Source organism: Dysidea avara, chromosome 2 (genome assembly GCF_963678975.1).
Source record: "Dysidea avara chromosome 2, odDysAvar1.4, whole genome shotgun sequence".
Lineage (NCBI taxonomy): Eukaryota > Metazoa > Porifera > Demospongiae > Dictyoceratida > Dysideidae > Dysidea > Dysidea avara.
The window spans coordinates 5,000,553-5,011,998 of NC_089273.1; the positions used below are offsets into that span (position 1 = coordinate 5,000,553).

The following is an 11,446-nucleotide window of genomic DNA, read 5'->3' on the forward strand; positions in this document are numbered from 1 at the left end:
GTCTCAGAACATGATTGAGAATGCCATATTACATCATCGGAAGGGATTTTGAAGGTGACAGTCAACGGATGCCACTGTGCATTTTGGAACACCACCAACCTCCCTTGTCGTCATATTTTTGCTGTGCGAGAAAGAAAGAAACACCCTTTATTTACTGCCTTACTTTTTGCGGAACGTTGGACAAAGGATTATATGAGAGATGCTTACTATAAAAAATCAGAATTAACAGTTGAGGCTTCAAGCAGTGTGAGTAGTATATGATTATACAGCTATAAAATTCACTATAATTGTATGTACAGATTTCAAGTATTGGGCATGGACCACAACGGTCATGTTTAACACAGCACCAGAAATACCATAAAAGCCATATTGTTGCTGTGGAGTTAGCTTCTCTTTCTTCCGAGGTTGGCATGACTGAATTCACAAGAAGGTACACTTTGCTACAGACCTTGAGAGATATATGGGCATCTGGAAGGGATGCAATTCTTTGTGCAGGTATGTAATCACCCGTATTTGTTAATATTTTTATGACATTTATGCAGCTCAAGATCAGCACTGCAGTGACCAAAGAGGAACTGTTGCTGTTACTGCAAGTCAATCCCTTGTTGGTTGTGTCAGTGAAGGTCACAGTGCTAATCAGAATGCTAGGAATGAAGGCAGTCAAGCTGTTGAGAATGCTGGTGAGTGTGGACTGACAAACATTTTCAGCACTTATGCAATGAACTCTTTTGATAGGTACATGTACGACACAATCTAATGCTGTTTGTAGTAATAGTAGTGGATAAAGTACCAGCCATGGTGATAATGAAAGTGATGGTACAAGAAATAGTGAAGTAAACACTACAGAAAATCACCTACTTGAAAAGAATGATCATCATGATCAAGGTACTTTGTAGTTTAATGACTACTTACTCAAATTTTGCATAGGATATCAGCTGCCTGTACCATTGGTAGACACAGTGCAAACTAGAAGCAATGGTGTGTGTGTGTGTGTGTGCGTGCGTGCGTGCGTGCGTGTGTGCGTGCGTGAGCCAAGTGGCTAGAACACCTGCCTGATAGTCAAAACATTCTAGGTTCAGTACCTGGTTATGCAGTTACTGTTGTTTCCTTGAGCAAGAAATTTTCTTCACATTACTTAGCTGCTCATTGGGACCTGATGACTTTGCATTACTCAGGTGCTAAAAGTCAAATCCTATTGGGGCAAGACTAATAAAATACAAGAGGTTGTATCATGTCTCACACTTGAAGGTATTGTTAGCCAACCTTCACCCGACATGAATAGTTGGCATTTGCTTCCTGAGTTAACACCTGGTAGCCATTTGATGTTACAACTCCCAGTGTCCACTAGGTAATTTTGATGTACGTAGTATGGTAGTTGAAGGGTTTGATGGTAGCCATTTGATGTTACAACTCCCAGTGTCCACTAGGTAATTTTGATGTGTGTAGTATGGTAGTTGAAGGGTTTGATGGTAGCCATTTGATGTTACAACTCCCAGTGTCCACTAGGTAATTTTGATGTACGTAGTATGGTAGTTGAAGGGTTTGATGGTAGCCATTTGATGTTACAACTCCCAGTGTCCACTAGGTAATTTTGATGTGTGTAGTATGGTAGTTGAAGGGTTTGATGGTAGCCATTTGATGTTACAACTCCCAGTGTCCACTAGGTAATGTTGATGTACGTAGTATGGTAGTTGAAGGGTTTGATGGTAGCCATTTGATGTTACAACTCCCAATGTCCACTAGGTAATTTTGATGTGTGTAGTATGGTAGTTGAAGGGTTTGATGGTAGCCATTTGATGTTACAACTCCCAGTGTCCACTAGGTAATGTTGATGTACGTAGTATGGTAGTTGAAGGGTTTGATGGTAGCCATTTGATGTTACAACTCCCAGTGTCCACTAGGTAATTTTGATGTGTGTAGTATGGTAGTTGAAGGGTTTGATGGTAGCCATTTGATGTTACAACTCCCAGTGTCCACTAGGTAATGTTGATGTACGTAGTATGGTAGTTGAAGGGTTTGATGGTAGCCATTTGATGTTACAACTCCCAGTGTCCACTAGGTAATGTTGATGTACGTAGTATGGTAGTTGAAGGGTTTGATGGTAGCCATTTGATGTTACAACTCCCAGTGTCCACTAGGTAATGTTGATGTACGTAGTATGGTAGTTGAAGGGTTTGATGGTAGCTATTTGTTGTTACAACTCCCAGTGTCCACTAGGTAATGTTGATGTACGTAGTATGGTAGTTGAAGGCTTTGATGGTAGCCATTTGATGTTACAACTCCCAGTGTCCACTAGGTAATTTTGATGTGTGTAGTATGGTAGTTGAAGGGTTTGATGGTAGCCATTTGATGTTACAACTCCCAGTGTCCACTAGGTAATTTTGATGTGTGTAGTATGGTAGTTGAAGGGTTTGATGGTAGCCATTTGATGTTACAACTGCCAGTGTCCACTAGGTAATGTTGATGTACGTAGTATGGTAGTTGAAGGGTTTGATGGTAGCCATTTGATGTTACAACTCCCAATGTCCACTAGGTAATTTTGATGTGTGTAGTATGGTAGTTGAAGGGTTTGATGGTAGCCATTTGATGTTACAACTCCCAGTGTCCACTAGGTAATGTTGATGTACGTAGTATGGTAGTTGAAGGGTTTGATGGTAGCCATTTGATGTTACAACTCCCAGTGTCCACTAGGTAATTTTGATGTGTGTAGTATGGTAGTTGAAGGGTTTGATGGTAGCCATTTGATGTTACAACTCCCAGTGTCCACTAGGTAATGTTGATGTGTGTAGTATGGTAGTTGAAGGGTTTGATGGTAGCCATTTGATGTTACAACTCCCAGTGTCCACTAGGTAATGTTGATGTACGTAGTATGGTAGTTGAAGGGTTTGATGGTAGCCATTTGATGTTACAACTCCCAGTGTCCACTAGGTAATGTTGATGTACGTAGTATGGTAGTTGAAGGGTTTGATGGTAGCCATTTGATGTTACAACTCCCAGTGTCCACTAGGTAATGTTGATGTACGTAGTATGGTAGTTGAAGGGTTTGATGGTAGCTATTTGATGTTATAACTCCCAGTGTCCACTAGGTAATGTTGATGTACGTAGTATGGTAGTTGAAGGGTTTGATGGTAGCCATTTGATGTTACAACTCCCAGTGTCCACTAGGTAATTTTGATGTGTGTAGTATGGTAATTGAAGGGTTTGATGGTAGCCATTTGATGTTACAACTCCCAGTGTCCACTAGGTAATTTTGATGTACGTAGTATGGTAGTTGAAGGGTTTGATGGTAGCCATTTGATGTTACAACTCCCAGTGTCCACTAGGTAATGTTGATGTACGTAGTATGGTAGTTGAAGGGTTTGATGGTAGCCATTTGATGTTACAACTCCCAGTGTCCACTAGGTAATGTTGATGTACGTAGTATGGTAGTTGAAGGGTTTGATGGTAGCCATTTGATGTTACAACTTCCAGTGTCCACTAGGTAATTTTGATGTGTGTAGTATGGTAGTTGAAGGGTTTGATGGTAGCCATTTGATGTTACAACTCCCAGTGTCCACTAGGTAATGTTGATGTACGTAGTATGGTAGTTGAAGGGTTTGATGGTAGCCATTTGATGTTACAACTCCCAGTGTCCACTAGGTAATGTTGATGTACGTAGTATGGTAGTTGAAGGGTTTGATGGTAGCTATTTGATGTTACAACTCCCAGTGTCCACTAGGTAATGTTGATGTACGTAGTATGGTAGTTGAAGGGTTTGATGGTAGCCATTTGATGTTACAACTCCCAGTGTCCACTAGGTAATTTTGATGTGTGTAGTATGGTAATTGAAGGGTTTGATGGTAGCCATTTGATGTTACAACTCCCAGTGTCCACTAGGTAATTTTGATGTACGTAGTATGGTAGTTGAAGGGTTTGATGGTAGCCATTTGATGTTACAACTCCCAGTGTCCACTAGGTAATTTTGATGTGTGTAGTATGGTAGTTGAAGGGTTTGATGGTAGCCATTTGATGTTACAACTCCCAGTGTCCACTAGGTAATGTTGATGTACGTAGTATGGTAGTTGAAGGGTTTGATGGTAGCCATTTGATGTTACAACTCCCAATGTCCACTAGGTAATTTTGATGTGTGTAGTATGGTAGTTGAAGGGTTTGATGGTAGCCATTTGATGTTACAACTCCCAGTGTCCACTAGGTAATGTTGATGTACGTAGTATGGTAGTTGAAGGGTTTGATGGTAGCCATTTGATGTTACAACTCCCAGTGTCCACTAGGTAATTTTGATGTGTGTAGTATGGTAGTTGAAGGGTTTGATGGTAGCCATTTGATGTTACAACTCCCAGTGTCCACTAGGTAATGTTGATGTGTGTAGTATGGTAGTTGAAGGGTTTGATGGTAGCCATTTGATGTTACAACTCCCAGTGTCCACTAGGTAATGTTGATGTACGTAGTATGGTAGTTGAAGGGTTTGATGGTAGCCATTTGATGTTACAACTCCCAGTGTCCACTAGGTAATGTTGATGTACGTAGTATGGTAGTTGAAGGGTTTGATGGTAGCTATTTGTTGTTACAACTCCCAGTGTCCACTAGGTAATGTTGATGTACGTAGTATGGTAGTTGAAGGCTTTGATGGTAGCCATTTGATGTTACAACTCCCAGTGTCCACTAGGTAATTTTGATGTGTGTAGTATGGTAGTTGAAGGGTTTGATGGTAGCCATTTGATGTTACAACTCCCAGTGTCCACTAGGTAATTTTGATGTGTGTAGTATGGTAGTTGAAGGGTTTGATGGTAGCCATTTGATGTTACAACTGCCAGTGTCCACTAGGTAATGTTGATGTACGTAGTATGGTAGTTGAAGGGTTTGATGGTAGCCATTTGATGTTACAACTCCCAATGTCCACTAGGTAATTTTGATGTGTGTAGTATGGTAGTTGAAGGGTTTGATGGTAGCCATTTGATGTTACAACTCCCAGTGTCCACTAGGTAATGTTGATGTACGTAGTATGGTAGTTGAAGGGTTTGATGGTAGCCATTTGATGTTACAACTCCCAGTGTCCACTAGGTAATTTTGATGTGTGTAGTATGGTAGTTGAAGGGTTTGATGGTAGCCATTTGATGTTACAACTCCCAGTGTCCACTAGGTAATGTTGATGTGTGTAGTATGGTAGTTGAAGGGTTTGATGGTAGCCATTTGATGTTACAACTCCCAGTGTCCACTAGGTAATGTTGATGTACGTAGTATGGTAGTTGAAGGGTTTGATGGTAGCCATTTGATGTTACAACTCCCAGTGTCCACTAGGTAATGTTGATGTACGTAGTATGGTAGTTGAAGGGTTTGATGGTAGCTATTTGTTGTTACAACTCCCAGTGTCCACTAGGTAATGTTGATGTACGTAGTATGGTAGTTGAAGGCTTTGATGGTAGCCATTTGATGTTACAACTCCCAGTGTCCACTAGGTAATTTTGATGTGTGTAGTATGGTAGTTGAAGGGTTTGATGGTAGCCATTTGATGTTACAACTCCCAGTGTCCACTAGGTAATTTTGATGTACGTAGTATGGTAGTTGAAGGATTTGATGGTAGCCATTTGATGTTACAACTCCCAGTGTCCACTAGGTAATGTTGATGTACGTAGTATGGTAGTTGAAGGGTTTGATGGTAGCCATTTGATGTTACAACTCCCAGTGTCCACTAGGTAATGTTGATGTATGTAGTATGGTAGTTGAAGGGTTTGATGGTAGCCATTTGATGTTACAACTCCCAATGTCCACTAGGTAGTTTTGATGTGTGTAGTATGGTAATTGAAGGGTTTGATTCTTGCATTTGCTTTGTGCAAGTGTACATATACCGTAAATCAGGAAAATTTCAATGCAGAAAATTTTCATCTATTAAAATTTCTATGCTACATATTTTTGTCACTTTTGACGGAATAGCTAGCTATACGTTAATATTTGTATACACGAATTATCCATATAATAGTTAACAATAATTCGTTGTTTTAATTTTCATCGATACAGCCAGCGATGAAAATCTTTTGATGACAAACTTTTCCTGTTTTACGATAATACAGTATGTGTTGTGTGTGTGCATGCTTGTGTATAGTATGTGAATTGTGTGTGTGTGTGAAATAATGTAATCAGTAAATTACCAGGGGTGGTATTAGAACTGTGGTACAAACTTGCAAAACATTTATCACAATCTGATTGCATCCACAGAGTTACAAGGTATTAGGTTACCTAGTAAAATGCGAAAGAGAGGAAGACCTAAAGGAGCTGACAAGACTGTTATTGGTCTCCCTAGAAAGAAGTCCAGAGGAAGCAGGCCTGTGTCATTCCTATACAAAGGTGCTAAGCAAAAGGAACTTGGTATGTATGTTAAATAACCTGTGTGGATCTTGGAAGATGTTTTCATTTTTAGTGATTTTAACCTGGTTTGTTGATCTACAAATTGCAAAGGACGCCATAGATGGGAGCTGAATTATAGAAGAGGATGATGTAGAAATGAGACCTGAGATGGTTTCATCATCATGCACTGATGAAAATGTCTGCTTAGATATGTGCAGGAAGTATTGCACCCGGGAAGCATGGGCAGCTATTAACAGTGTAGTATCTGTAATACAAGCCAATCCCACATGGTATTGTGGAAGATGCACAAGGGAGATAATTGACGATGAACAGAATTCAATTGTTTGTGAAAGCTGCTTAGTATGGTACCACTTTAATTGTGTTGGTCTCAAAAGATCACCGAAGAAGAGAGTATGGATATGCCGCTCATGCTTTGAAGAATCTGCTGACCAATAGGTAGCCCAAGATTATTTCACGAAGTAGTCAAACATTAATTAATTTAAGAAATTTCTTCTTTGCTGTACTGTTATAGTTCAAATGATCAATTCTGTACTATAAAAGGTGCAGCCAGTAAATGACAACTAAAAATAATAATCACTTTCCTGGTATATAGACAATATACAGAATGACATGGTGTGTGCATACAGTAGATATGTGTGTATACAATGGAACTTGTGGACACTTTACAGAATTGGGATGTAAAACTTTGGAGTCGGATCTGTTGACTCCATTTTTCTTGATGTGGAGAATTTGTTAAAAAGTTGGTTTCACTATTTCAAATATTGATCTTTTGACTACAGGGGAACTTGAGCAGTACTTGAAATTGTTCCATGTTGGAGAGCTGCAACTTGATGTTATAATATGTAGATGTAATACCCTTCCCAAAATCTCAGATACACCCCTTAAATTGTGAGTGACAATTACACTGTATGTAGATCAGTTCGATCTTGAGACAGTCTAGCTAATATGTAAATATTTCCCAGGTTAAAACTGCATGCACCGAACACATTAACTTTCACACTTGTAGTGCTGAACTGACTATTAAGTTTGATATCCAAGAGCCCAAGTGTCTTAAATTATCCTGTTTTTAAAGTAACACATTAACTTTCACTTGTCCTTAAATTCAATTTCAAGCTTTAAAAGTCTCTAAGGCAGGTTGACCTTTAAAATAGCATGCTCAACCAGCAAAAGTACCCTAAAATTTAATCTTGAAAGGCTTAAAATTCTCCTTGTTTTGAGAATGGTCTTATAGCAGCAACACTGATACATCAAACTCTAGTAGTATACTATAATCTGGCTTCACCCAATGATCACGACTCAGCCTAGCTTGTTAATTAGTCTGGCAGCTATTTAACCATGCAAGCTCCCTCTACATTCAGAGGAACATGTTGCTGTAGACCTTCAGTGCTGGTCACTGTAAAGTGTTAATAATAAATAAAATAATAAAAGATTTGTTAACCAGACTTTTCAACTTGCACTGCATGAGTAGTTACTAATGATGACGATCAGTAGCTAATTTGAAGTGGATCACCACACTTCATTGTTCATGAGGAGTACCTATATCTGACTTAAAACACGGACTTAAAAATCCAGTGGACACTTTCCAGCTCCCCTGTAGAAAACCAGTCACTTTTCAGTCCTCCGCTAGCTTTATTCCGGTACTTTCTTCCACTTCAATGGATCAAGCTGGCCTCAAGTACGAAGTATTGGTGGTCTTCAACTGAAAGTACGCAGCACTATTGGTGCTAAGGCTACTGATACGGCGCCCCGCTTAATATCTATGGCACGTGATGAACTGACGGAGCTGTAGCATTGGCAAACCACCTCCGGCTGCCGGAGCTCTAGACACAATCGTAAAACGTATTAGTTTTCACGTATAGTGCAACATATAAAACACTAACACAATGTCAAAACTGATTTTCAGATATTATTGAGATGTACTGCACAAGTATATGTATAATACAGGTGCAGTAAAGACTGGAGAAACAGATTAAATAATAACAACATGATTATTAGTCAAATTACACATCATCTCTGTTGAAGTTAATTAATGCAGTCCTTTGATCTAATTTTCATTTCTGTAAATGGTAGAGCATGCCACTTTTTATTTAGATCTACTGCATAGGTATTGTTGTACTCGAGGTTCAGTTTGATAATGGAGCATTTATTGTACCACCATCCACCGGTATTGCCAACATCATCTACTGCACAGTTGTCATGATGGTGATCATTGTCCCTATCCCTTGTGGTGAATTTCATACCGTCGAGTGAGTCATATGCATTAGATGGATTAATATAAAATGGATCAGTTGTAACTCCATCAAACCCTGATATGGTTAATGGATACTGTTCAGTGGCTGGTCCTACTCTAAAGTTACTGTATGATAGATAACCTTTTGTTCCATTAGTAAATGTATAGTCAATACGTAACTCCCACTGTCCTCGATTGGTAAGGCAATGAATTGCACGTAGACCATACCAAAATTCTCCAGTCAGGCTGCCAAATCCATCTTCATAATCTACCCAGTCTCTGTTAAAGTTAACACTTCCATCTTGTCTTCTCTGAATAACCAGCCATCCTCCTCCATCAGTGACAGCATCACAGTATCCTTCAGCTATCAGTTCACAATCTCCACAAAAGTTTGTAATGTTATAAACATGTGACTTGAGGGAGGTAGAAAACTTGAATCCATTTCCTTTGATTTCACAGCAACTTTCGTTAACAAAAGGAGCAACAGGACATCCATCAACTGCCATGACCACTAGAGAAGTGATTATCACAACAACAGCAATCATATTTTTAGAAGCCATTGTAAACTAGCCACTTCACCCTGTGATCATAACACTTTGCAGTGATGTTTCATACACCTGATAACTGCTTTTATACCACCACAGTATGCTTATAATTATATTCACAATCCTCTTTTTGGCATGGCTTCTTTCTTAGTATGTCAAAAAATTATCGTGTCCAGTATCTGCAATAAGCAGTCGTATAGCTTGTCCACTTTTTTATGAATTATCAGGTTATAACTCAAAAAAAAAATAACGTGTTGTCAGCTCAATGTGACTACATGTTATTTCAATAGACTGTACACAGAAAAGAACCTTAAAGGTTAGCATTTTGGAACTTTAAGGTTGGATTTGTTACAATAATATTAGGCAATATAAATAATTGCATGACTAAGATCAAGATATTGTTCAATACTTGCATTAGAGAAAAGCTATCAATTGCTGTGTATACGTAGAATATAGTGTTTTTGATGTATATATATATATATATAAACCCATCTCCAAGTATAAGAACAGTCAGGCATCTTTACCATCCTACAAACTGTGAAATACTTCCTCCACGATAATTTGTGTTATATAATACTAACACAGCATGCAATAATCTATTTTTAGATGTCCAAAACTCATCACAAGTCACTGCTAACATGGTCAATAGTTTTTGACAACACATACCACAAATAACAGATAACTAAGTAACAATATACTGTCATAATCACTACTGACTCATGTCTATAACATCAACATATCTAATAATAGTAACATGACCCATCAGTTATCATATATGGTAATGATAACATGTACTGTTTACATTCCCCATTTGGTAAACATATATTATATCCATAACTCTAGTAACCAAGTGGCAAATGTAGTTTAAAATTTATGACAACTCACTCACGAACAAATCATTCTAATTCTACAGTGTACCATAATTTCATTCACTAGTAGGTTATACTATCACAAGAAAGATCACAAGAATACGTATCATAGCTACTGTATAATTGTTTGACATCAACACAACCTTATTATATATACTAGGGTTTATTGATCAAGTACTAACTTATAAAGGAAGGGGGGGGGGGGGGGAGGTTACAGCCCACTTAGTCCCTCCCCCCATAACAATTTGCTTGATGCACATCATTACGTATACTATGTAATTATTTTATTGCAATTGTGCAACAGGTACTACCACTGCAGCTACAGTGTCATAGAATCAGTAGTTTAGAATCTTTTGATGCAGATTAATAGCTTGATAAACACCTTAATGTTATACACACTTGTATAACTTATAACAAGAGTTTTTTTATTAATACAGTTTAACAAGTGATATTATCCCCTCCACTAGTTCCTCCTGTGTGTCATAAACTATTATAATACATCATGTAGCTACGTACACTATAAATATTTCCAATTTATTTGTTAACTTGCATATAGTAATGAAAAATTGTGATTATTTCAGTAGCTACTGTATGTAATCTTGGCACTGATACAAGTTTTATTTTTCAATGTGAATAGGCTATACATGTGTACAAGAAGAATTTGGGTTATTGGGTAGCAAACAACACGGAAGTGGTTAATGAATTCCATGTAAAAATGTCATGAAATGTATAAGCATATGATGCATTAATGAATGGATAATAGAAAAGAAAATGGTGGACTTGAATATGAGAACTACTCCTTCCATAGGCGATACTAAGGGGGTTCAGGGGGGGGTCATGGCCCCCCTGCTGAAAAATAACTTTTTAAAAATCTTGGGGAAAAGTTGCAGTACAGATTGGCGTTGTAATTTTTAGCATTTTTCATGTTTTTAGCATAAATTTTAGGCTGTTTTCAAGCCTCCAAATTACAAAAATCCTGTAGCAACCCCCAGGTCCCCCCTGAAATTATACTTTATATTACAGCCACACAACAATAGTCATGCTTTTCCCTACTTGGCACCCCTGTAGGTCAGGTTAGAATCGCCACTGACTTCTTCTACACAGAATATGACTCACTGCTGACATGTTTACTTTACTCCACATGTAAAACTCAGATAGTATGTTACCCTACAATTAATAATGGCTGTACATACATGCAATATTATTTTATTGGTAGTACTTAAATGAATGCATTTGTGTAGCTAGCATGAAGCATTATAAAGGCTTACTCCTCACTGTTAGCAATCATTATTATGTACGCATTACAGTTTATCATATTATATTATACATACTATTGTCTGTGAGTGCTATTCCCCCTAGGGAGTGAGAAGGCTTAAAGCCTTTGAATAGAGTGTAACTAAAACATGAAGAATGCAGAAAAATAATCCCTGACCCAGTGG

General features: G+C 38.3%; 3 protein-coding genes across 4 annotated transcripts in view; 1 reads left to right on the forward strand and 2 right to left on the reverse strand.

Annotated features, from left to right (window-relative positions):
* The window catches only part of LOC136246481 (uncharacterized), a 126,444-nt gene that overhangs the window by 26,675 nt on the left and 88,323 nt on the right, over positions 1-11,446 (reverse strand). The gene's annotated exons all lie outside the window — the stretch shown is intronic.
* LOC136246478 (uncharacterized) lies at positions 135-6,902 on the forward strand. Of its 2 annotated transcripts, XM_066037955.1 has the most exons (6): positions 135-246; positions 300-495; positions 543-680; positions 736-885; positions 6,214-6,363; positions 6,416-6,902. In XM_066037955.1, exons 1-4 carry the CDS (start codon positions 193-195, stop codon positions 783-785), a joined length of 438 nt encoding a protein of 145 aa, XP_065894027.1. In that variant the 5' UTR covers positions 135-192; the 3' UTR covers positions 786-885; positions 6,214-6,363; positions 6,416-6,902. The 2 variants fall into 2 exon arrangements, with proteins under 2 accessions (XP_065894027.1, XP_065894028.1); XM_066037956.1 differs by lacking the exons at positions 6,214-6,363; positions 6,416-6,902 and adding an exon at positions 928-1,018.
* Positions 8,268-9,179, reverse strand: LOC136242627 (fibrinogen C domain-containing protein 1-like). Its single transcript, XM_066034074.1, has one exon. The coding sequence runs from the start codon at positions 9,151-9,153 to the stop codon at positions 8,386-8,388; it is 768 nt and encodes a 255-aa protein (XP_065890146.1). The 5' UTR covers positions 9,154-9,179; the 3' UTR covers positions 8,268-8,385.